Source organism: Lagopus muta, unplaced genomic scaffold (genome assembly GCF_023343835.1).
Source record: "Lagopus muta isolate bLagMut1 unplaced genomic scaffold, bLagMut1 primary scaffold_198, whole genome shotgun sequence".
Taxonomy (NCBI): domain Eukaryota; kingdom Metazoa; phylum Chordata; class Aves; order Galliformes; family Phasianidae; genus Lagopus; species Lagopus muta.
The window spans coordinates 1-26,618 of NW_026040240.1; the positions used below are offsets into that span (position 1 = coordinate 1).

At 54.1% G+C, this 26,618-nt stretch overlaps 1 protein-coding gene across 1 annotated transcript in view; it reads left to right on the forward strand.

The window, feature by feature from the left end:
* Positions 1–3,486: 3,486 nt before the first annotated feature.
* The window catches only part of LOC125687766 (filamin-C-like), a gene marked incomplete at both ends in the record, with an annotated part of 31,468 nt that continues 8,336 nt past the window's right edge, over positions 3,487–26,618 (forward strand). Inside the window, 3 exon segments of the mRNA XM_048933025.1 lie at positions 3,487–3,615; positions 23,238–23,411; positions 25,897–26,058. Of these exon segments, the coding sequence (XP_048788982.1) occupies positions 3,487–3,615; positions 23,238–23,411; positions 25,897–26,058 (465 nt within the window).

Sequence of the window (26,618 nt, forward strand, 5' to 3'; positions counted from 1 at the left end):
ATGGGGGGCATTGGGGGGGGATTGGGGGGATGGGGGGGAATGGGGGGCGCTGCTATGGGGAGGATGGGGGGGATGGGGAAGGAATGGGGGCATTGAGGGGGGAATGGGGGGCGCTGCTATGGGGGTGATGGGGGGCATGGGGGGCACTGGGGGGGTTTGGGGGGCATTGGGGGGGATTTGGGGGGCGCTGGAATGGGGGGGATGGGGACACTGGGGGGGGGTTGGGGGGCGCTGGTATGGGGGGGATGGGGGGCATTGGGGGGTTTGGGGGGCGCTGCTTTGGGGGGGACGGGGGGCATGGGGGGATTGGGGGTGGAGGGAATGGGGGGCGCTGCTATGGGGGGGATGGGGGGATGGGTGGGATTGGGGGTGGGGGCATTTGGGGGGTGCTGCTATGGGGGGGATGGGGGGCATTGGGGGCCGAATGGGGGGGGTGGGGGGATTTGGGGGGGGGCACCGATATGGGGGTTGGGGGGCAGGGGGTGCTGATATGGGGATGTGGGGGGGATGGGGTGGGATGGGGGGCACTGATATGGGGGGTGATGGGGGGGATGTGGGGGCTGGGGGGGTGAATGAGGGAATTTGGGGGGGGCACTGATATGGGGTTGGGGGGCAGGGGGCGCTGATATGGGGGGGTATGGGGGGGTGTGGGGGGGATGGGGTGGCGCTGATATGGGGTGAGGGGGTGCTGCTATGGGGGGTGATGGGGGGGATGGGGGGGGCATGGGGGGACAGAAAGTGGGGGGGTCATGGGGTCACTATTGGGGGGGGGGCTTTGGGGACGCTATGGGGGGGGGGCAGACAGTGGGGGGGTCCTGGGGTCATTATTGGGGGGGGGGACGGACAGAGGGGGGGTCCTGGGGTCATTATTGGGGGGGGGGGTCTTTGGGACGCTGTGGGGGGGGGGGGGCGGACATCATGGGGGTCCTGGGGTTGTTATTGGGGGGGGGGGGGGGGACAGGCAGCGGGGGGGTCCTGGGGTCATTATTGGGTGGGGGGTCTTTGGGGATGCTATGGGGGGGGGCAGACAACCTGGGTGTCCTGGGGTCATTACTGGGGGGGGCAGACAGTGGGGGGGGTCCTGGGGTCATTAATGGGGGGGGGGGTCTTTGGGGATGCTATGGGGGGGGGCAAACAGTGGGGGGGTCCTGGGGTCATTATGGGGGGGGGGTCTTTGGGGGTGCGCTATGGGGGGGGACAGACAGCGGGGGCGTCCTGGGGTCATTATTGGGGGGGGGGTCTTTGGGGACGCTATGGGGGGGGGGCGGACAACCTGGGGGTCCTGGGGTCATTATTGGGGGGGGGGCGACACAGACAGTGGGGGGGTCCTGGGGTCATTAATGGGGGGGGGGGTCTTTGGGGATGCTATGGGGGGGCGCAAACAGTGGGGGGGTCCTGGGGTCATTATTGGGGGGGGTGGACAGACAGTGGGGGGGTCATGGGGTCGTTATTGGGGGGGGGGGGGACAGTGGTGGGACCCTGTGGTCATTATGGGGGGGTGGACAGACAGTGGGGGGGTCCTGGGGTCATTATTGGGGGGGGGTCTTTGGGGACGCTATGGGGGGGGGGGGCAGACAACATGGGGGTCCTGGGGTCGTTACTGAGGGGGGGGGGACAGACAGCGGGGGGGTCCTGGGGTCATTATTGGGGGGGGGGGTCTTTGGGGATGCTATGGGGGGGGCAGACAACATGGGGGTCCTGGGGTCATTACTGGGGGGGGGACACAGACAGCGGGGGGGTCATGGGGTCGTTATTGGGGGGGGGGGACAGAGAGTGGGGGGACCCTGTGGTCATTATGGGGGGGGGGTCTTTGGGACGCTATGGGGGGGGGGGGCGGACAACATGGGGGTCCTGGGGTCATTATTGGGGGGGGGGGTCAACATGGGGGTCCTGGGGTCATTACTCGGGGGGGACAGATAGCGGGGGGGTCATGGGGTCATTATTGGGGGGGGGTCTTTGGGGACACTATGGGGGGGGGGGGCGGACAACATGGGGGTCCTGGGGTCATTATTGGGGGGGGGGGGCAGACATAGGGGGGTCCTGGGGTCATTATGGGGGGGGGACACAGACAGTGGGGGGGTCCTGGGGTCATTATTGGGGGGGGGTCTTTGGGGACACTATGGGGGGGGGGGGGGCGGACAACATGGGGGTCCTGGGGTCATTATTGGGGGGGGGGTCCTTGGGGACGCTATGGGGGGGGGGCAGACAGCGGGGGCGTCCTGGGGTCATTATTGGGGGGGGGGTCTTTGGGGACGCTATGGGGAGGGGGCGGACAACCTGGGGTCCTGGGGTCATTATTGGGGGGGGGCCGACACAGATAGTGGGGGGGTCCTGGGGTCATTAATGGGGGGGGGGTCTTTGGGGATGCTATGGGGGGGCGCAAACAGTGGGGGGGTCCTGGGGTCATTATTGGGGGGGGGGGACAGAGGGGGGGTCCTGGGGTCATTATTGGGGGGGGGTCTTTGGGGACACTATGGGGGGGGGTCGGACAACATGGGGGTCCTGGGGTCATTATTGGGGGGGGGACAGACAGTGGGGGGGTTCTGGAGTCATTATTGGGGGGGGGGGCGACACAGACAGTGGGGGGGGTCCTGGGGTCATTAATGGGGGGGGGGGTCTTTGGGGATGCTATGGGGGGGGCGCAAACAGTGGGGGGGTCCTGGGGTCATTATTGGGGGGGGACAGACAGTGGGGGGGTCATGGGGTCGTTATTGGGGGGGGGGGGGGGACAGTGGTGGGACCCTGTGGTCATTATGGGGGGGTGGACAGACAGTGGGGGGGTCCTGGGGTCATTATTGGGGGGGGGTCTTTGGGGACGCTATGGGGGGGGTCGGACAACATGGGGGTCCTGGGGTCATTATTGGGGGGGGGACAGACAGCGGGGGGGTTCTGGAGTCATTATTGGGGGGGGGGGGACAGAGAGTGGGGGGACCCTGTGGTCATTATTGGGGGGGGGTCTTTGGGGACGCTATGGGGGGGGGCGGACATCATGGGGGTCCTGGGGTCGTTACTGAGGGGGGGGGGGTCAACATGGGGGTCCTGGGGTCATTACTGGAGGGGGACAGACAGCGGGGGGGTCATGGGGTCATTATTGGGGGGGGGTCAACATGGGGGTCCTGGGGTCATTATTGGGGGGGGGACAGACAGCGGGGGGGTCATGGGGTCATTATTGGGGGGGGGGGGTCTTTGGGGACGCTATGGGGGGGGCAGACAGCGGGGGGGTCCTGGGGTCATTATGAGGGGGGGGACAGTGGGGGGGATCTGGGGTCATTATTGGGGGGGGGGGACAGAGGGGGGGTCCTGGGGTCATTATTGGGGGGGGGTCTTTGGGGACACTATGGGGGGGGGGGGCAGACATCATGGGGGTCCTGGCGGCGCTACCGGGGGTCCCAGGGACTCTATGGGGGGGGGTCATTGGGGGTCTCGGGGGCAGCGCATCCCTGACGGCCCCCCCTCGCCCCCCCCCCCCCCTCGCCCCCCCCCCAGGCAGCCCCCTGCAGTTCTACGTGGACGCGGTGGACGCGCGGCACGTGAGCGCCTACGGGGCCGGGCTGAGCCACGGCGTGGTGAACAAAGCGTGCAGCTTCACCGTGTGCACCAAGGGGGCTGGAGAGGGTACGGGGGGGGGGGGGCACCGATAGGGGGGGTGGGGGCAGGGGGGGCTGATGTGGGGGGGGGGATGTGGGGGGATGGGGTGGGATGCGGGGGGGGGGGGGGATGGGGTGGGATGGGATGGGGGAAGAAGTGGGGGGGGATGGGGTGGGGATGGGGGGCACTGATATGGGGTGGGGGGGCAGGGGGGGCTGATGTGGGGGGGGGGGATGGGGTGGGATGGGGGGTGGGGGGTGATGGGGTGGGATGAGGGGCGTTGATATGGGATGTGGGGGGCAGGGGGGGCTGATATGGGGGGTGGGGGGGGGTAGGTGGGGGGTGATAGGGGGCACTGATATGGGGTGAGGGGGGCAGGGGGTGCTGATATGGGGAGTGGGGGGGGATGGGGTGGGATGGGGGGGCACTGATATGGGGTGTGGGGGGCAGGCGGGGCTGATAGGGGGGGTGGGGGGGTGATGGGGTGGGATGGGGGGCACTGATACACTGATATGGGGTGGGGGCAGGGGGGGCTGATATGGGGGGTGGGGGGGGATGGGGTGGGATGGGATGGGGGAAGAAGTGGGGGGGGATGGGGTGGGATGGGGGGGCACTGATAGGGGGGTGGGGGGCAGGGGGGGCTGATATGTGGGGTGGGGGTGGGGGATGGGGTGGGATGGGGGGAATGGGGGGGGTGGGGGGTGATGGGGTGGGATGGGGGGGCACTGATATGGGGGCTGGGGGGCAGGGGGGTGATGATATGGGGTGGGGATGGGGGGGGATGGGGTGGGATGGGGGGGCACTGATACACTGATATGGGGTGGGGGCAGGGGGGGCTGATATGGGGGGTGGGGGGGTGATGGGGGCACTGATATGGGGTGAGGAGGGTTGGGGGTGCTGATAGGGGGGCTGGGGGGGGATGGGGGGCATTGATATGGGGGGTGGGGAGCAGGGGGTGATGATATGGGGGGTGGGGGGAGATAGGGGGTGATGGGGGGCAATGATATGGGGTGAGGGGGCAGGGGGCACTGATATGGGGGGTGGGGGGATGGGGGGGTGATGGGGGTGGGATGGGGGGCACCAATATGGGGTTGGGGGCAGGGGGTGCTGATATGGGGAGTGGGGGGGGATGGGGTGGGATGGGGGGCGCTGATATGGGGTGAGGGGGGCAGGGGGTGCTGATAGGGGGGGTGGGGGGGGATGGGGTGGGATGGGGGGCACAGATAGGGGGTGTGGGGGGCAGGGGGGGCTGATATGGGGAGTGGGGGGGGGGATGGGGGGCACTGATATGGGGGGTGGGGGGGGATGGGGTGGGATGGGGGGCACTGATATGGGGTGTGGGGGGGAGGGGGTGATGATATGGGGGGGTGGGGGGGTGATAGGGGGGTGATGGGGGGCACTGATATGGGGGTGTGGGGGAAGGGGGGGCTGATATGGGGGGGTGGGGGGGTGATGGGGTGGGATGGGGGGGGCTGATATGGGGTGAAGTGGTCAGCGGGTTGGGGGGGCTGATATGGTGGGGATGGGGGGCGGGGGGGGGGAATGGGGGGATTTGAGGGGGCACCGATATGGGGTTGGGGCAGGGGGTCTGATATGGGGATGTGGGGGGATGGGGGGGTGATGGGGTGGGATGGGGGGCACTGATATGAGGGGAGAGGGTCAGGGGGTGCTGATATGGGGGTGGGGGGGGTGATGGGTGGGATGGGGGGCACTGATACGGGATGTGGGGGGAAGGGGGGGCTGATGTGGGGGATGATGGGGGGGATTGGGGACATGGGGTTTTGGGGGGGGATGAGGGTTGATGGGGGTTATGGGGGGGATGAGGTTATGGGGTGATGGAAGAGATGGGGGGCTGGGGGGGGTTAGGAATGAGGGGGCTTTATAGGGTCAGATCTGCTGTATCCATATGGGGTCAGCTCTCAGGATGCTCTTTATAGGGTCAGCTCTCAGGATGCTCTTTATAGGGTCAGCTCTCAGGATGCTCTTTATAGGGTCAGCTCTCAGGATGCTCTTTATAGGGTCAGCTCTCAGCACTCTTTATAGGGTCAGCTCTCAGCACTCTTTATAGGGTCAGCTCTCAGCACTCTTTATAGGGTCAGCTCTCAGGATGCTCTTTATAGGGTCAGCTCTCAGCACTCTTTATAGGGTCAGCTCTCAGCACTCTTTATAGGGTCAGCTCTCAGGATGCTCTTTATAGGGTCAGCTCTCAGCACTCTTTATAGGGTCAGCTCTCAGCACTCTTTATAGGGTCAGCTCTCAGCACTCTTTATAGGGTCAGCTCTCAGCACTCTTTATAGGGTCAGCTCTCAGCACTCTTTATAGGGTCAGCTCTCAGCACTCTTTATAGGGTCAGCTCTCAGGATGCTCTTTATAGGGTCAGCTCTCAGCACTCTTTATAGGCTCAGCTCTCAGCACTCTTTATAGGGTCAGCTCTCAGGATGCTCTTTATAGGGTCAGCTCTCAGCACTCTTTATAGGGTCAGCTCTCAGGATGCTCTTTATAGGGTCAGCTCTCAGCACTCTTTATAGGGTCAGCTCTCAGCACTCTTTATAGGGTCAGCTCTCAGCACTCTTTATAGGGTCAGCTCTCAGGATGCTCTTTATAGGGTCAGCTCTCAGCACTCTTTATAGGGTCAGCTCTCAGCACTCTTTATAGGGTCAGCTCTCAGCACTCTTTATAGGCTCAGCTCTCAGGATGCTCTTTATAGGGTCAGCTCTCAGCACTCTTTATAGGGTCAGCTCTCAGCACTCTTTATAGGGTCAGCTCTCAGGATGCTCTTTATAGGGTCAGCTCTCAGCACTCTTTATAGGGTCAGCTCTCAGCACTCTTTATAGGGTCAGCTCTCAGCACTCTTTATAGGGTCAGCTCTCAGGATGCTCTTTATAGGGTCAGCTCTCAGCACTCTTTATAGGGTCAGCTCTCAGCACTCTTTATAGGGTCAGCTCTCAGCACTCTTTATAGGGTCAGCTCTCAGCACTCTTTATAGGGTCAGCTCTCAGGATGCTCTTTATAGGGTCAGCTCTCAGCACTCTTTATAGGGTCAGCTCTCAGCACTCTTTATAGGCTCAGCTCTCAGGATGCTCTTTATAGGGTCAGCTCTCAGCACTCTTTATAGGGTCAGCTCTCAGCACTCTTTATAGGGTCAGCTCTCAGCACTCTTTATAGGGTCAGCTCTCAGGATGCTCTTTATAGGGTCAGCTCTCAGCACTCTTTATAGGGTCAGCTCTCAGCACTCTTTATAGGGTCAGCTCTCAGCACTCTTTATAGGGTCAGCTCTCAGGATGCTCTTTATAGGGTCAGCTCTCAGCACTCTTTATAGGGTCAGCTCTCAGCACTCTTTATAGGGTCAGCTCTCAGCACTCTTTATAGGGTCAGCTCTCAGCACTCTTTATAGGGTCAGCTCTCAGGATGCTCTTTATAGGGTCAGCTCTCAGCACTCTTTATAGGGTCAGCTCTCAGCACTCTTTATAGGGTCAGCTCTCAGCACTCTTTATAGGGTCAGCTCTCAGGATGCTCTTTATAGGGTCAGCTCTCAGCACTCTTTATAGGGTCAGCTCTCAGCACTCTTTATAGGGTCAGCTCTCAGCACTCTTTATAGGGTCAGCTCTCAGCACTCTTTATAGGGTCAGCTCTCAGCACTCTTTATAGGGTCAGCTCTCAGGATGCTCTTTATAGGGTCAGCTCTCAGGATGCTCTTTATAGGGTCAGCTCTCAGCACTCTTTATAGGGTCAGCTCTCAGCACTCTTTATAGGGTCAGCTCTCAGCACTCTTTATAGGGTCAGCTCTCAGGATGCTCTTTATAGGGTCAGCTCTCAGCACTCTTTATAGGGTCAGCTCTCAGCACTCTTTATAGGCTCAGCTCTCAGCACTCTTTATAGGGTCAGCTCTCAGGATGCTCTTTATAGGGTCAGCTCTCAGCACTCTTTATAGGGTCAGCTCTCAGGATGCTCTTTATAGGGTCAGCTCTCAGCACTCTTTATAGGGTCAGCTCTCAGCACTCTTTATAGGGTCAGCTCTCAGCACTCTTTATAGGGTCAGCTCTCAGGATGCTCTTTATAGGGTCAGCTCTCAGCACTCTTTATAGGGTCAGCTCTCAGCACTCTTTATAGGGTCAGCTCTCAGCACTCTTTATAGGGTCAGCTCTCAGGATGCTCTTTATAGGGTCAGCTCTCAGCACTCTTTATAGGGTCAGCTCTCAGATGCTCTTTATAGGGTCAGCTCTCAGCACTCTTTATAGGGTCAGCTCTCAGCACTCTTTATAGGGTCAGCTCTCAGCACTCTTTATAGGGTCAGCTCTCAGCACTCTTTATAGGGTCAGCTCTCAGGATGCTCTTTATAGGGTCAGCTCTCAGCACTCTTTATAGGGTCAGCTCTCAGCACTCTTTATAGGGTCAGCTCTCAGCACTCTTTATAGGGTCAGCTCTCAGCACTCTTTATAGGGTCAGCTCTCAGCACTCTTTATAGGGTCAGCTCTCAGCACTCTTTATAGGGTCAGCTCTCAGGATGCTCTTTATAGGGTCAGCTCTCAGGATGCTCTTTATAGGGTCAGCTCTCAGCACTCTTTATAGGGTCAGCTCTCAGGATGCTCTTTATAGGGTCAGCTCTCAGCACTCTTTATAGGGTCAGCTCTCAGCACTCTTTATAGGGTCAGCTCTCAGCACTCTTTATAGGGTCAGCTCTCAGCACTCTTTATAGGGTCAGCTCTCAGCACTCTTTATAGGGTCAGCTCTCAGCACTCTTTATAGGCTCAGCTCTCAGGATGCTCTTTATAGGGTCAGCTCTCAGCACTCTTTATAGGGTCAGCTCTCAGCACTCTTTATAGGGTCAGCTCTCAGCACTCTTTATAGGGTCAGCTCTCAGCACTCTTTATAGGGTCAGCTCTCAGGATGCTCTTTATAGGGTCAGCTCTCAGCACTCTTTATAGGGTCAGCTCTCAGCACTCTTTATAGGGTCAGCTCTCAGCACTCTTTATAGGGTCAGCTCTCAGCACTCTTTATAGGGTCAGCTCTCAGCACTCTTTATAGGGTCAGCTCTCAGCACTCTTTATAGGGTCAGCTCTCAGCACTCTTTATAGGGTCAGCTCTCAGCACTCTTTATAGGGTCAGCTCTCAGGATGCTCTTTATAGGGTCAGCTCTCAGCACTCTTTATAGGGTCAGCTCTCAGATGCTCTTTATAGGGTCAGCTCTCAGCACTCTTTATAGGGTCAGCTCTCAGCACTCTTTATAGGGTCAGCTCTCAGCACTCTTTATAGGGTCAGCTCTCAGCACTCTTTATAGGGTCAGCTCTCAGGATGCTCTTTATAGGGTCAGCTCTCAGCACTCTTTATAGGGTCAGCTCTCAGCACTCTTTATAGGGTCAGCTCTCAGGATGCTCTTTATAGGGTCAGCTCTCAGCACTCTTTATAGGGTCAGCTCTCAGGATGCTCTTTATAGGGTCAGCTCTCAGCACTCTTTATAGGGTCAGCTCTCAGGATGCTCTTTATAGGGTCAGCTCTCAGCACTCTTTATAGGGTCAGCTCTCAGGATGCTCTTTATAGGGTCAGCTCTCAGGATGCTCTTTATAGGGTCAGCTCTCAGCACTCTTTATAGGGTCAGCTCTCAGCACTCTTTATAGGGTCAGCTCTCAGGATGCTCTTTATAGGGTCAGCTCTCAGCACTCTTTATAGGGTCAGCTCTCAGCACTCTTTATAGGGTCAGCTCTCAGGATGCTCTTTATAGGGTCAGCTCTCAGCACTCTTTATAGGGTCAGCTCTCAGCACTCTTTATAGGGTCAGCTCTCAGGATGCTCTTTATAGGGTCAGCTCTCAGCACTCTTTATAGGGTCAGCTCTCAGATGCTCTTTATAGGGTCAGCTCTCAGCACTCTTTATAGGGTCAGCTCTCAGCACTCTTTATAGGGTCAGCTCTCAGCACTCTTTATAGGGTCAGCTCTCAGGATGCTCTTTATAGGGTCAGCTCTCAGGATGCTCTTTATAGGGTCAGCTCTCAGGATGCTCTTTATAGGGTCAGCTCTCAGCACTCTTTATAGGGTCAGCTCTCAGCACTCTTTATAGGGTCAGCTCTCAGCACTCTTTATAGGGTCAGCTCTCAGGATGCTCTTTATAGGGTCAGCTCTCAGGATGCTCTTTATAGGGTCAGCTCTCAGCACTCTTTATAGGGTCAGCTCTCAGCACTCTTTATAGGGTCAGCTCTCAGATGCTCTTTATAGGGTCAGCTCTCAGCACTCTTTATAGGGTCAGCTCTCAGCACTCTTTATAGGGTCAGCTCTCAGCACTCTTTATAGGGTCAGCTCTCAGCACTCTTTATAGGGTCAGCTCTCAGCACTCTTTATAGGGTCAGCTCTCAGATGCTCTTTATAGGGTCAGCTCTCAGCACTCTTTATAGGGTCAGCTCTCAGCACTCTTTATAGGCTCAGCTCTCAGGATGCTCTTTATAGGGTCAGCTGTCAGGATGCTCTTTATAGGGTCAGCTCTCAGGATGCTCTTTATAGGGTCAGCTCTCAGCACTCTTTATAGGGTCAGCTCTCAGGATGCTCTTTATAGGGTCAGCTCTCAGCACTCTTTATAGGGTCAGCTCTCAGCACTCTTTATAGGCTCAGCTCTCAGCACTCTTTATAGGGTCAGCTCTCAGCACTCTTTATAGGGTCAGCTCTCAGGATGCTCTTTATAGGGTCAGCTCTCAGCACTCTTTATAGGGTCAGCTCTCAGGATGCTCTTTATAGGGTCAGCTCTCAGCACTCTTTATAGGGTCAGCTCTCAGCACTCTTTATAGGGTCAGCTCTCAGCACTCTTTATAGGCTCAGCTCTCAGCACTCTTTATAGGGTCAGCTCTCAGCACTCTTTATAGGGTCAGCTCTCAGCACTCTTTATAGGGTCAGCTCTCAGGATGCTCTTTATAGGGTCAGCTCTCAGCACTCTTTATAGGGTCAGCTCTCAGCACTCTTTATAGGGTCAGCTCTCAGTACTCTTTATAGGGTCAGCTCTCAGCACTCTTTATAGGGTCAGCTCTCAGCACTCTTTATAGGGTCAGCTCTCAGCACTCTTTATAGGGTCAGCTCTCAGCACTCTTTATAGGGTCAGCTCTCAGCACTCTTTATAGGGTCAGCTCTCAGGATGCTCTTTATAGGGTCAGCTCTCAGATGCTCTTTATAGGGTCAGCTCTCAGCACTCTTTATAGGGTCAGCTCTCAGCACTCTTTATAGGGTCAGCTCTCAGCACTCTTTATAGGCTCAGCTCTCAGCACTCTTTATAGGGTCAGCTCTCAGCACTCTTTATAGGGTCAGCTCTCAGATGCTCTTTATAGGGTCAGCTCTCAGCACTCTTTATAGGGTCAGCTCTCAGATGCTCTTTATAGGGTCAGCTCTCAGCACTCTTTATAGGCTCAGCTCTCAGCACTCTTTATAGGGTCAGCTCTCAGGATGCTCTTTATAGGGTCAGCTCTCAGCACTCTTTATAGGGTCAGCTCTCAGGATGCTCTTTATAGGGTCAGCTCTCAGCACTCTTTATAGGGTCAGCTCTCAGCACTCTTTATAGGGTCAGCTCTCAGCACTCTTTATAGGGTCAGCTCTCAGGATGCTCTTTATAGGGTCAGCTCTCAGCACTCTTTATAGGGTCAGCTCTCAGCACTCTTTATAGGGTCAGCTCTCAGGATGCTCTTTATAGGGTCAGCTCTCAGCACTCTTTATAGGGTCAGCTCTCAGCACTCTTTATAGGGTCAGCTCTCAGCACTCTTTATAGGGTCAGCTCTCAGCACTCTTTATAGGGTCAGCTCTCAGCACTCTTTATAGGGTCAGCTCTCAGCACTCTTTATAGGGTCAGCTCTCAGCACTCTTTATAGGGTCAGCTCTCAGCACTCTTTATAGGGTCAGCTCTCAGCACTCTTTATAGGGTCAGCTCTCAGGATGCTCTTTATAGGGTCAGCTCTCAGCACTCTTTATAGGGTCAGCTCTCAGGATGCTCTTTATAGGGTCAGCTCTCAGCACTCTTTATAGGGTCAGCTCTCAGCACTCTTTATAGGGTCAGCTCTCAGATGCTCTTTATAGGGTCAGCTCTCAGCACTCTTTATAGGGTCAGCTCTCAGCACTCTTTATAGGGTCAGCTCTCAGCACTCTTTATAGGGTCAGCTCTCAGGATGCTCTTTATAGGGTCAGCTCTCAGGATGCTCTTTATAGGGTCAGCTCTCAGGATGCTCTTTATAGGGTCAGCTCTCAGCACTCTTTATAGGGTCAGCTCTCAGCACTCTTTATAGGGTCAGCTCTCAGGATGCTCTTTATAGGGTCAGCTCTCAGGATGCTCTTTATAGGGTCAGCTCTCAGGATGCTCTTTATAGGGTCAGCTCTCAGCACTCTTTATAGGGTCAGCTCTCAGGATGCTCTTTATAGGGTCAGCTCTCAGCACTCTTTATAGGGTCAGCTCTCAGGATGCTCTTTATAGGGTCAGCTCTCAGCACTCTTTATAGGGTCAGCTCTCAGGATGCTCTTTATAGGGTCAGCTCTCAGCACTCTTTATAGGGTCAGCTCTCAGGATGCTCTTTATAGGGTCAGCTCTCAGCACTCTTTATAGGGTCAGCTCTCAGCACTCTTTATAGGGTCAGCTCTCAGATGCTCTTTATAGGGTCAGCTCTCAGCACTCTTTATAGGGTCAGCTCTCAGCACTCTTTATAGGGTCAGCTCTCAGCACTCTTTATAGGGTCAGCTCTCAGCACTCTTTATAGGGTCAGCTCTCAGCACTCTTTATAGGGTCAGCTCTCAGCACTCTTTATAGGGTCAGCTCTCAGCACTCTTTATAGGGTCAGCTCTCAGGATGCTCTTTATAGGGTCAGCTCTCAGCACTCTTTATAGGGTCAGCTCTCAGGATGCTCTTTATAGGGTCAGCTCTCAGCACTCTTTATAGGGTCAGCTCTCAGCACTCTTTATAGGGTCAGCTCTCAGGATGCTCTTTATAGGGTCAGCTCTCAGCACTCTTTATAGGGTCAGCTCTCAGCACTCTTTATAGGGTCAGCTCTCAGCACTCTTTATAGGCTCAGCTCTCAGCACTCTTTATAGGGTCAGCTCTCAGGATGCTCTTTATAGGGTCAGCTCTCAGGATGCTCTTTATAGGGTCAGCTCTCAGCACTCTTTATAGGGTCAGCTCTCAGCACTCTTTATAGGGTCAGCTCTCAGCACTCTTTATAGGGTCAGCTCTCAGGATGCTCTTTATAGGGTCAGCTCTCAGCACTCTTTATAGGGTCAGCTCTCAGCACTCTTTATAGGGTCAGCTCTCAGCACTCTTTATAGGGTCAGCTCTCAGCACTCTTTATAGGGTCAGCTCTCAGCACTCTTTATAGGGTCAGCTCTCAGGATGCTCTTTATAGGGTCAGCTCTCAGCACTCTTTATAGGGTCAGCTCTCAGCACTCTTTATAGGGTCAGCTCTCAGGATGCTCTTTATAGGGTCAGCTCTCAGCACTCTTTATAGGGTCAGCTCTCAGCACTCTTTATAGGGTCAGCTCTCAGCACTCTTTATAGGGTCAGCTCTCAGCACTCTTTATAGGGTCAGCTCTCAGCACTCTTTATAGGGTCAGCTCTCAGCACTCTTTATAGGGTCAGCTCTCAGGATGCTCTTTATAGGGTCAGCTCTCAGGATGCTCTTTATAGGGTCAGCTCTCAGGATGCTCTTTATAGGGTCAGCTCTCAGCACTCTTTATAGGGTCAGCTCTCAGCACTCTTTATAGGGTCAGCTCTCAGCACTCTTTATAGGGTCAGCTCTCAGCACTCTTTATAGGGTCAGCTCTCAGCACTCTTTATAGGGTCAGCTCTCAGCACTCTTTATAGGGTCAGCTCTCAGCACTCTTTATAGGGTCAGCTCTCAGCACTCTTTATAGGGTCAGCTCTCAGGATGCTCTTTATAGGGTCAGCTCTCAGCACTCTTTATAGGGTCAGCTCTCAGCACTCTTTATAGGGTCAGCTCTCAGTACTCTTTATAGGGTCAGCTCTCAGCACTCTTTATAGGGTCAGCTCTCAGCACTCTTTATAGGGTCAGCTCTCAGCACTCTTTATAGGGTCAGCTCTCAGCACTCTTTATAGGGTCAGCTCTCAGGATGCTCTTTATAGGGTCAGCTCTCAGATGCTCTTTATAGGGTCAGCTCTCAGCACTCTTTATAGGCTCAGCTCTCAGCACTCTTTATAGGGTCAGCTCTCAGCACTCTTTATAGGGTCAGCTCTCAGGATGCTCTTTATAGGGTCAGCTCTCAGCACTCTTTATAGGGTCAGCTCTCAGCACTCTTTATAGGCTCAGCTCTCAGCACTCTTTATAGGGTCAGCTCTCAGGATGCTCTTTATAGGGTCAGCTCTCAGCACTCTTTATAGGGTCAGCTCTCAGGATGCTCTTTATAGGGTCAGCTCTCAGCACTCTTTATAGGGTCAGCTCTCAGGATGCTCTTTATAGGGTCAGCTCTCAGCACTCTTTATAGGGTCAGCTCTCAGGATGCTCTTTATAGGGTCAGCTCTCAGCACTCTTTATAGGGTCAGCTCTCAGGATGCTCTTTATAGGGTCAGCTCTCAGCACTCTTTATAGGGTCAGCTCTCAGCACTCTTTATAGGGTCAGCTCTCAGCACTCTTTATAGGGTCAGCTCTCAGCACTCTTTATAGGGTCAGCTCTCAGCACTCTTTATAGGGTCAGCTCTCAGCACTCTTTATAGGGTCAGCTCTCAGCACTCTTTATAGGGTCAGCTCTCAGCACTCTTTATAGGGTCAGCTCTCAGCACTCTTTATAGGGTCAGCTCTCAGCACTCTTTATAGGGTCAGCTCTCAGCACTCTTTATAGGGTCAGCTCTCAGCACTCTTTATAGGGTCAGCTCTCAGCACTCTTTATAGGGTCAGCTCTCAGCACTCTTTATAGGGTCAGCTCTCAGGATGCTCTTTATAGGGTCAGCTCTCAGCACTCTTTATAGGGTCAGCTCTCAGGATGCTCTTTATAGGGTCAGCTCTCAGCACTCTTTATAGGGTCAGCTCTCAGCACTCTTTATAGGGTCAGCTCTCAGATGCTCTTTATAGGGTCAGCTCTCAGCACTCTTTATAGGGTCAGCTCTCAGCACTCTTTATAGGGTCAGCTCTCAGCACTCTTTATAGGGTCAGCTCTCAGGATGCTCTTTATAGGGTCAGCTCTCAGGATGCTCTTTATAGGGTCAGCTCTCAGGATGCTCTTTATAGGGTCAGCTCTCAGCACTCTTTATAGGGTCAGCTCTCAGCACTCTTTATAGGGTCAGCTCTCAGGATGCTCTTTATAGGGTCAGCTCTCAGGATGCTCTTTATAGGGTCAGCTCTCAGGATGCTCTTTATAGGGTCAGCTCTCAGCACTCTTTATAGGGTCAGCTCTCAGGATGCTCTTTATAGGGTCAGCTCTCAGCACTCTTTATAGGGTCAGCTCTCAGGATGCTCTTTATAGGGTCAGCTCTCAGCACTCTTTATAGGGTCAGCTCTCAGGATGCTCTTTATAGGGTCAGCTCTCAGCACTCTTTATAGGGTCAGCTCTCAGCACTCTTTATAGGGTCAGCTCTCAGATGCTCTTTATAGGGTCAGCTCTCAGTACTCTTTATAGGGTCAGCTCTCAGCACTCTTTATAGGGTCAGCTCTCAGCACTCTTTATAGGGTCAGCTCTCAGCACTCTTTATAGGGTCAGCTCTCAGCACTCTTTATAGGGTCAGCTCTCAGCACTCTTTATAGGGTCAGCTCTCAGGATGCTCTTTATAGGGTCAGCTCTCAGCACTCTTTATAGGGTCAGCTCTCAGCACTCTTTATAGGGTCAGCTCTCAGCACTCTTTATAGGGTCAGCTCTCAGCACTCTTTATAGGGTCAGCTCTCAGCACTCTTTATAGGGTCAGCTCTCAGCACTCTTTATAGGGTCAGCTCTCAGGATGCTCTTTATAGGGTCAGCTCTCAGCACTCTTTATAGGGTCAGCTCTCAGCACTCTTTATAGGGTCAGCTCTCAGGATGCTCTTTATAGGGTCAGCTCTCAGCACTCTTTATAGGGTCAGCTCTCAGCACTCTTTATAGGGTCAGCTCTCAGCACTCTTTATAGGCTCAGCTCTCAGCACTCTTTATAGGGTCAGCTCTCAGGATGCTCTTTATAGGGTCAGCTCTCAGCACTCTTTATAGGGTCAGCTCTCAGCACTCTTTATAGGGTCAGCTCTCAGGATGCTCTTTATAGGGTCAGCTCTCAGCACTCTTTATAGGGTCAGCTCTCAGGATGCTCTTTATAGGGTCAGCTCTCAGCACTCTTTATAGGGTCAGCTCTCAGCACTCTTTATAGGGTCAGCTCTCAGGATGCTCTTTATAGGGTCAGCTCTCAGCACTCTTTATAGGGTCAGCTCTCAGCACTCTTTATAGGGTCAGCTCTCAGGATGCTCTTTATAGGGTCAGCTCTCAGCACTCTTTATAGGGTCAGCTCTCAGCACTCTTTATAGGGTCAGCTCTCAGCACTCTTTATAGGGTCAGCTCTCAGCACTCTTTATAGGGTCAGCTCTCAGCACTCTTTATAGGGTCAGCTCTCAGCACTCTTTATAGGGTCAGCTCTCAGCACTCTTTATAGGGTCAGCTCTCAGCACTCTTTATAGGGTCAGCTCTCAGCACTCTTTATAGGGTCAGCTCTCAGGATGCTCTTTATAGGGTCAGCTCTCAGCACTCTTTATAGGGTCAGCTCTCAGGATGCTCTTTATAGGGTCAGCTCTCAGCACTCTTTATAGGGTCAGCTCTCAGCACTCTTTATAGGGTCAGCTCTCAGATGCTCTTTATAGGGTCAGCTCTCAGCACTCTTTATAGGGTCAGCTCTCAGCACTCTTTATAGGGTCAGCTCTCAGCACTCTTTATAGGGTCAGCTCTCAGCACTCTTTATAGGGTCAGCTCTCAGCACTCTTTATAGGGTCAGCTCTCAGCACTCTTTATAGGGTCAGCTCTCAGCACTCTTTATAGGGTCAGCTCTCAGCACTCTTTATAGGGTCAGCTCTCAGCACTCTTTATAGGGTCAGCTCTCAGCACTCTTTATAGGGTCAGCTCTCAGCACTCTTTATAGGGTCAGCTCTCAGGATGCTCTTTATAGGGTCAGCTCTCAGCACTCTTTATAGGGTCAGCTCTCAGCACTCTTTATAGGGTCAGCTCTCAGGATGCTCTTTATAGGGTCAGCTCTCAGCACTCTTTATAGGGTCAGCTCTCAGCACTCTTTATAGGGTCAGCTCTCAGCACTCTTTATAGGGTCAGCTCTCAGCACTCTTTATAGGGTCAGCTCTCAGGATGCTCTTTATAGGGTCAGCTCTCAGGATGCTCTTTATAGGGTCAGCTCTCAGGATGCTCTTTATAGGGTCAGCTCTCAGCACTCTTTATAGGGTCAGCTCTCAGATGCTCTTTATAGGGTCAGCTCTCAGCACTCTTTATAGGGTCAGCTCTCAGCACTCTTTATAGGGTCAGCTCTCAGCACTCTTTATAGGCTCAGCTCTCAGCACTCTTTATAGGGTCAGCTCTCAGGATGCTCTTTATAGGGTCAGCTCTCAGCACTCTTTATAGGGTCAGCTCTCAGGATGCTCTTTATAGGGTCAGCTCTCAGCACTCTTTATAGGGTCAGCTCTCAGGATGCTCTTTATAGGGTCAGCTCTCAGCACTCTTTATAGGGTCAGCTCTCAGCACTCTTTATAGGGTCAGCTCTCAGCACTCTTTATAGGGTCAGCTCTCAGCACTCTTTATAGGGTCAGCTCTCAGCACTCTTTATAGGGTCAGCTCTCAGGATGCTCTTTATAGGGTCAGCTCTCAGCACTCTTTATAGGGTCAGCTCTCAGCACTCTTTATAGGGTCAGCTCTCAGCACTCTTTATAGGGTCAGCTCTCAGCACTCTTTATAGGGTCAGCTCTCAGCACTCTTTATAGGGTCAGCTCTCAGCACTCTTTATAGGGTCAGCTCTCAGGATGCTCTTTATAGGGTCAGCTCTCAGGATGCTCTTTATAGGGTCAGCTCTCAGGATGCTCTTTATAGGGTCAGCTCTCAGCACTCTTTATAGGGTCAGCTCTCAGCACTCTTTATAGGGTCAGCTCTCAGATGCTCTTTATAGGGTCAGCTCTCAGCACTCTTTATAGGGTCAGCTCTCAGCACTCTTTATAGGGTCAGCTCTCAGCACTCTTTATAGGGTCAGCTCTCAGCACTCTTTATAGGGTCAGCTCTCAGCACTCTTTATAGGCTCAGCTCTCAGCACTCTTTATAGGGTCAGCTCTCAGGATGCTCTTTATAGGGTCAGCTCTCAGCACTCTTTATAGGGTCAGCTCTCAGGATGCTCTTTATAGGGTCAGCTCTCAGCACTCTTTATAGGGTCAGCTCTCAGCACTCTTTATAGGGTCAGCTCTCAGCACTCTTTATAGGGTCAGCTCTCAGCACTCTTTATAGGGTCAGCTCTCAGGATGCTCTTTATAGGGTCAGCTCTCAGGATGCTCTTTATAGGGTCAGCTCTCAGGATGCTCTTTATAGGGTCAGCTCTCAGGATGCTCTTTATAGGGTCAGCTCTCAGGATGCTCTTTATAGGGTCAGCTCTCAGCACTCTTTATAGGGTCAGCTCTCAGGATGCTCTTTATAGGGTCAGCTCTCAGGATGCTCTTTATAGGGTCAGCTCTCAGGATGCTCTTTATAGGGTCAGCTCTCAGCACTCTTTATAGGGTCAGCTCTCAGGATGCTCTTTATAGGGTCAGCTCTCAGCACTCTTTATAGGGTCAGCTCTCAGATGCTCTTTATAGGGTCAGCTCTCAGCACTCTTTATAGGGTCAGCTCTCAGCACTCTTTATAGGGTCAGCTCTCAGCACTCTTTATAGGGTCAGCTCTCAGCACTCTTTATAGGGTCAGCTCTCAGCACTCTTTATAGGGTCAGCTCTCAGCACTCTTTATAGGGTCAGCTCTCAGCACTCTTTATAGGGTCAGCTCTCAGCACTCTTTATAGGGTCAGCTCTCAGCACTCTTTATAGGGTCAGCTCTCAGATGCTCTTTATAGGGTCAGCTCTCAGCACTCTTTATAGGGTCAGCTCTCAGCACTCTTTATAGGGTCAGCTCTCAGCACTCTTTATAGGGTCAGCTCTCAGCACTCTTTATAGGGTCAGCTCTCAGCACTCTTTATAGGGTCAGCTCTCAGCACTCTTTATAGGGTCAGCTCTCAGGATGCTCTTTATAGGGTCAGCTCTCAGCACTCTTTATAGGGTCAGCTCTCAGCACTCTTTATAGGGTCAGCTCTCAGCACTCTTTATAGGGTCAGCTCTCAGCACTCTTTATAGGGTCAGCTCTCAGCACTCTTTATAGGGTCAGCTCTCAGCACTCTTTATAGGGTCAGCTCTCAGCACTCTTTATAGGGTCAGCTCTCAGCACTCTTTATAGGGTCAGCTCTCAGCACTCTTTATAGGGTCAGCTCTCAGCACTCTTTATAGGGTCAGCTCTCAGCACTCTTTATAGGGTCAGCTCTCAGATGCTCTTTATAGGGTCAGCTCTCAGCACTCTTTATAGGGTCAGCTCTCAGCACTCTTTATAGGGTCAGCTCTCAGGATGCTCTTTATAGGGTCAGCTCTCAGGATGCTCTTTATAGGGTCAGCTCTCAGCACTCTTTATAGGGTCAGCTCTCAGGATGCTCTTTATAGGGTCAGCTCTCAGCACTCTTTATAGGGTCAGCTCTCAGCACTCTTTATAGGGTCAGCTCTCAGATGCTCTTTATAGGGTCAGCTCTCAGCACTCTTTATAGGGTCAGCTCTCAGCACTCTTTATAGGGTCAGCTCTCAGCACTCTTTATAGGGTCAGCTCTCAGCACTCTTTATAGGGTCAGCTCTCAGGATGCTCTTTATAGGGTCAGCTCTCAGGATGCTCTTTATAGGGTCAGCTCTCAGGATGCTCTTTATAGGGTCAGCTCTCAGCACTCTTTATAGGGTCAGCTCTCAGGATGCTCTTTATAGGGTCAGCTCTCAGGATGCTCTTTATAGGGTCAGCTCTCAGGATGCTCTTTATAGGGTCAGCTCTCAGCACTCTTTATAGGGTCAGCTCTCAGGATGCTCTTTATAGGGTCAGCTCTCAGCACTCTTTATAGGGTCAGCTCTCAGCACTCTTTATAGGGTCAGCTCTCAGCACTCTTTATAGGGTCAGCTCTCAGGATGCTCTTTATAGGGTCAGCTCTCAGCACTCTTTATAGGGTCAGCTCTCAGGATGCTCTTTATAGGGTCAGCTCTCAGCACTCTTTATAGGGTCAGCTCTCAGCACTCTTTATAGGGTCAGCTCTCAGGATGGTCTTTATAGGGTCAGCTCTCAGCACTCTTTATAGGGTCAGCTCTCAGGATGCTCTTTATAGGGTCAGCTCTCAGCACTCTTTATAGGGTCAGCTCTCAGGATGCTCTTTATAGGGTCAGCTCTCAGCACTCTTTATAGGGTCAGCTCTCAGCACTCTTTATAGGGTCAGCTCTCAGATGCTCTTTATAGGGTCAGCTCTCAGCACTCTTTATAGGGTCAGCTCTCAGCACTCTTTATAGGGTCAGCTCTCAGCACTCTTTATAGGGTCAGCTCTCAGCACTCTTTATAGGGTCAGCTCTCAGGATGCTCTTTATAGGGTCAGCTCTCAGCACTCTTTATAGGGTCAGCTCTCAGATGCTCTTTATAGGGTCAGCTCTCAGCACTCTTTATAGGCTCAGCTCTCAGCACTCTTTATAGGGTCAGCTCTCAGCACTCTTTATAGGGTCAGCTCTCAGCACTCTTTATAGGGTCAGCTCTCAGCACTCTTTATAGGGTCAGCTCTCAGGATGCTCTTTATAGGGTCAGCTCTCAGCACTCTTTATAGGGTCAGCTCTCAGCACTCTTTATAGGGTCAGCTCTCAGCACTCTTTATAGGGTCAGCTCTCAGCACTCTTTATAGGGTCAGCTCTCAGGATGCTCTTTATAGGGTCAGCTCTCAGCACTCTTTATAGGGTCAGCTCTCAGCACTCTTTATAGGGTCAGCTCTCAGCACTCTTTATAGGGTCAGCTCTCAGGATGCTCTTTATAGGGTCAGCTCTCAGCACTCTTTATAGGGTCAGCTCTCAGCACTCTTTATAGGGTCAGCTCTCAGCACTCTTTATAGGGTCAGCTCTCAGCACTCTTTATAGGGTCAGCTCTCAGCACTCTTTATAGGGTCAGCTCTCAGCACTCTTTATAGGGTCAGCTCTCAGCACTCTTTATAGGGTCAGCTCTCAGCACTCTTTATAGGGTCAGCTCTCAGCACTCTTTATAGGGTCAGCTCTCAGCACTCTTTATAGGGTCAGCTCTCAGCACTCTTTATAGGGTCAGCTCTCAGCACTCTTTATAGGGTCAGCTCTCAGCACTCTTTATAGGGTCAGCTCTCAGCACTCTTTATAGGGTCAGCTCTCAGCACTCTTTATAGGGTCAGCTCTCAGCACTCTTTATAGGGTCAGCTCTCAGCACTCTTTATAGGGTCAGCTCTCAGCACTCTTTATAGGGTCAGCTCTCAGCACTCTTTATAGGCTCAGCTCTCAGGATGCTCTTTATAGGGTCAGCTCTCAGCACTCTTTATAGGGTCAGCTCTCAGCACTCTTTATAGGGTCAGCTCTCAGCACTCTTTATAGGGTCAGCTCTCAGCACTCTTTATAGGGTCAGCTCTCAGCACTCTTTATAGGGTCAGCTCTCAGCACTCTTTATAGGGTCAGCTCTCAGCACTCTTTATAGGGTCAGCTCTCAGCACTCTTTATAGGGTCAGCTCTCAGGATGCTCTTTATAGGGTCAGCTCTCAGCACTCTTTATAGGGTCAGCTCTCAGCACTCTTTATAGGGTCAGCTCTCAGTACTCTTTATAGGGTCAGCTCTCAGCACTCTTTATAGGGTCAGCTCTCAGCACTCTTTATAGGGTCAGCTCTCAGCACTCTTTATAGGGTCAGCTCTCAGCACTCTTTATAGGGTCAGCTCTCAGCACTCTTTATAGGGTCAGCTCTCAGGATGCTCTTTATAGGGTCAGCTCTCAGCACTCTTTATAGGGTCAGCTCTCAGCACTCTTTATAGGGTCAGCTCTCAGGATGCTCTTTATAGGGTCAGCTCTCAGGATGCTCTTTATAGGGTCAGCTCTCAGCACTCTTTATAGGGTCAGCTCTCAGATGCTCTTTATAGGGTCAGCTCTCAGCACTCTTTATAGGGTCAGCTCTCAGCACTCTTTATAGGGTCAGCTCTCAGCACTCTTTATAGGCTCAGCTCTCAGCACTCTTTATAGGGTCAGCTCTCAGGATGCTCTTTATAGGGTCAGCTCTCAGCACTCTTTATAGTGTCAGCTCTCAGGATGCTCTTTATAGGGTCAGCTCTCAGCACTCTTTATAGGGTCAGCTCTCAGGATGCTCTTTATAGGGTCAGCTCTCAGCACTCTTTATAGGGTCAGCTCTCAGCACTCTTTATAGGGTCAGCTCTCAGCACTCTTTATAGGGTCAGCTCTCAGCACTCTTTATAGGGTCAGCTCTCAGCACTCTTTATAGGGTCAGCTCTCAGGATGCTCTTTATAGGGTCAGCTCTCAGCACTCTTTATAGGGTCAGCTCTCAGCACTCTTTATAGGGTCAGCTCTCAGGATGCTCTTTATAGGGTCAGCTCTCAGCACTCTTTATAGGGTCAGCTCTCAGCACTCTTTATAGGGTCAGCTCTCAGCACTCTTTATAGGGTCAGCTCTCAGCACTCTTTATAGGGTCAGCTCTCAGCACTCTTTATAGTGTCAGCTCTCAGGATGCTCTTTATAGGGTCAGCTCTCAGCACTCTTTATAGGGTCAGCTCTCAGGATGCTCTTTATAGGGTCAGCTCTCAGGATGCTCTTTATAGGGTCAGCTCTCAGCACTCTTTATAGGGTCAGCTCTCAGCACTCTTTATAGGGTCAGCTCTCAGCACTCTTTATAGGGTCAGCTCTCAGCACTCTTTATAGGGTCAGCTCTCAGCACTCTTTATAGGGTCAGCTCTCAGCACTCTTTATAGGGTCAGCTCTCAGGATGCTCTTTATAGGGTCAGCTCTCAGCACTCTTTATAGGGTCAGCTCTCAGCACTCTTTATAGGGTCAGCTCTCAGCACTCTTTATAGGGTCAGCTCTCAGCACTCTTTATAGGGTCAGCTCTCAGCACTCTTTATAGGGTCAGCTCTCAGCACTCTTTATAGGGTCAGCTCTCAGCACTCTTTATAGGGTCAGCTCTCAGGATGCTCTTTATAGGGTCAGCTCTCAGCACTCTTTATAGGGTCAGCTCTCAGCACTCTTTATAGGGTCAGCTCTCAGCACTCTTTATAGGGTCAGCTCTCAGCACTCTTTATAGGGTCAGCTCTCAGCACTCTTTATAGGGTCAGCTCTCAGCACTCTTTATAGGGTCAGCTCTCAGCACTCTTTATAGGGTCAGCTCTCAGCACTCTTTATAGGGTCAGCTCTCAGCACTCTTTATAGGGTCAGCTCTCAGCACTCTTTATAGGGTCAGCTCTCAGGATGCTCTTTATAGGGTCAGCTCTCAGCACTCTTTATAGGGTCAGCTCTCAGCACTCTTTATAGGGTCAGCTCTCAGCACTCTTTATAGGCTCAGCTCTCAGGATGCTCTTTATAGGGTCAGCTCTCAGATGCTGTTTATAGGATCTCCTCTCTCCCATCCCCTTCTCTCCCCCTTTCCCCCCCATCCAGGCGGTCTCTCCCTGGCGGTCGAAGGCCCCTCCAAGGCAGAGCTCAGCTGCCAGGACAACCAGGACGGCACCTGCACCGTTTCCTACCTGCCCACAGCGCCCGGCGACTACAGCGTCATCGTGCGCTTTGATGACGAGCACATCCCGGGGAGCCCCTTCACCGCCAAGATCACCGGTGGGTGCCATATAGGGGGATATGGGGTGGTTGTGGGGTGGTTGTGGGGTGGTTATGGGGTGGTTATGGGGCAGTTATGGGGTGGGGATGGGGTGGTTTTGGGGTGGGGTGGTTATGGGGTTGGGATGCAGAGTTGCTGTGGTTATCGATGCTGAGCACATCCCAGGGAGCCCCTTCACCGCCAAGATCACTGGTGGGTGCCGGGGGGGAGGGCTATGGGGTGGTTGTGGGGTGGGGATGGGGGCATTGCTGTGGTTATTGATGCTGAGCACATCCTGGGTTGCCCCTTCACCGCCAAGATCACCGGTGGGTGCTGGGGGGGGATATGGGGTGGTTATGGGGTGGTTGTGGGGTGGTTATGGGGTGGTTATGGGGTGGTTGTGGGGTGATTATGGGGTGGTTATGGGGTGGTAATGGGGTGGTTGTGGGGTGGGGATGGGGGCGTTGCTGTGGTTATCGATGCTGAGCACATCCCAGGGAGCCCCTTCACTGCCAAGATCACCGGTGGGTGCTGGGGGGGGTATGGGGTGGTTATGGGGTGGTTGTGGGGTGGGGATGGGGGGGCTATGGGATGGGGATGGGGTGACATGTAGACCTCATCCACCCCCATGGGACCCCATCCAACCCCATGGGACCCCATCCACCCCCATGGGACCCCATCCAACCCCATTTATTCCCCATCCAGCCCCATAGGATCCCATCCACCCCCATAGGACCCCATCCAACCCCATTTATTCCCCATCCAACCCCATAGGACCCCATCCAACCCCATTTATTCCCCATCCAACCCCATAGGACCCCATCCACCCCCATAGGACCCCATCCAACCCCATGGAGACCCCATCCAACCCCATTTATTCCCCATCCAGCCCCATAGGATCCCATCCACCCCCATAGAACCCCATCCAACCCCATTTATTCCCCATTCAGCCCCATAGGACCCCATCCAACCCCATTTATTCCCCATCCAACCCCATTTATTCCCCATCCAGCCCCATAGGACCCCATCCACCCCCATGGGACCCCATCCACCCCCATAGGACCCCATCCAACCCCATTTATTCCCCATTCAGCCCCATAGGACCCCATCCAGCCCCATAGGACCCCATCCACCCCCATGGGACCCCATCCAACCTCATTTATTCCCCATCCACCCCTTGGGACCCCATCCACCCCCATGGGCCCCCATCCAACCCCATTTAGACCCCATCCAGCCCCATGGGACCCCATCCACCCCCATGGAACCCCATCCCCCCCCACAGGACTCCTTCCACCCCCATAGGACCCCATCCAGCCTTATAGGACCCCATCCAACCCCATGAGACCCCATCCAACCCCATTTATTCCCCATCCAACCCCATCGGACCCCATCCACCCCCATGGCGACCCCGTCCACCCCCATGGGCCTCCATCCAACCCTATAGGACCGCATCCCCCCTCATGAGTGCCCATCCACTTCCATGGAGACCCCATCCCCCCCCCATGAGACCATATCCAACCCCATTTATTCCCCATCCACCCCCATGGGACCCCATCCACCCCCATGGGACCCCATCCAACCCCATGGGACCCCATCCACCCCTTGGGACCCTGTTCACCCCCATGCGCCCCCATCCAACCCTATAGGACCCCATCCACCCCCATGGGACCCCATCCAACCCCATGGGACCCCATCCAACCCCATTTATTCCCCATCCAGCCCCATAGGACCCCATCCACCCCCATAGGACCCCATCCAACCCCATAGGACCCCATCCAACCCCATTTATACACCATCCAGCCCCATAGGACCCCATCCAACCCCATAGGACCCCATCCAACCCCATTTATACACCATCCAGCCCCATAGGACCCCATCCACCCCCATAGGACCCCATCCAACCCCATTTATTCCCCATCCAACCCCATAGGACCCCATCCAACCCCATTTATTCCCCATCCAACCCCATAGGACCCCATCCACCCCCATAGGACCCCATCCAACCCCATGGAGACCCCATCCAACCCCATTTATTCCCCATCCAGCCCCATAGGACCCCATCCACCCCCATGGGACCCCATCCAGCCCCATGGGACCCCATCCAACCCCATTTTGACCCCATCCAACCCCATGGGACCCCATCCACCCCCATGGGACCCCATCCAACCCCATAGGACCCCATCCAACCCCATTTTGACCCCATCCAACCCCATAGGACACCATCCACCCCCATAGGACCCCATCCAACCCCATGGGACCCCATCCAACCCCATAGGACCCCATCCACCCCCATAGGACCCCATCCAACCCCATAGGACCCCATCCACCCCCATGAGACCCCATCCACCCCCATGGGACCCCATCCCCCCCCCATAGGACCCCATCCCCACCCCATAAGACCCCATCCCATGGCCCTGCACCCCCCCCCTTCTCCCCCCCACCCACCGCATTCAGTCCCCACCCCCCCCCGCCCCCCGATGACCTTCTCCCCTCCCCCCCCCGCAGGTGACGACTCCCTGCGCACGTCGCAGCTCAACGTGGGGACGGCCACCGACGTGTCGCTCAAGATCTCGGAGACGGACCTGAGCCAGCTGACCGCCACCATCCGCGCCCCGTCGGGCACCGAGGAGCCCTGCCTGCTCAAACGCCTCCCCAACCGGCACATCGGTGGGCAGGGAGCAAGGAGGAACCCAGATGGGGGGTGGGAGGGGGCGGGGGGGGGGGGGATGGCGGCCATGGGGGGCGGTGGGGTGGGAATGGGATTTGGGTGGGATGGGGTGGGATGGGAAGGATAAGGGAATGGGGTGGGGTGGGATGGGGTGGGATGGATATGGGGTGGGGTGGTAATAGGATTCAGGTGGGAATGGGGTGGAATGGGATGGGGTGGGATGGGGTGGGGTGGGATGGGATGGGGTGGGATGGGATGGGATGGGGTGGGATGGGGTGGGATGGGATGGGATGGGATGGGATGGGGTGGGATGGGGTGGGATGGGGTGGGATGGGGTGGGATGGGGGTGGGAGGGGAATGGTGTTAGGGATGGGATGGGATGGGGTGGGGGTGGGATGAGGATGGGATGGGGTGGGATGGGGGGTGGGAGGGGAATGGTGTTAGGGATGGGATGGGATGGGATGGGATGGGATGGGATGGGATGGGATGGGATGGGAGGGGATGGGATGGAAATGGGAATGGATGGGGTGGGATGGGATGGGATGGGATGGGGTGGGAT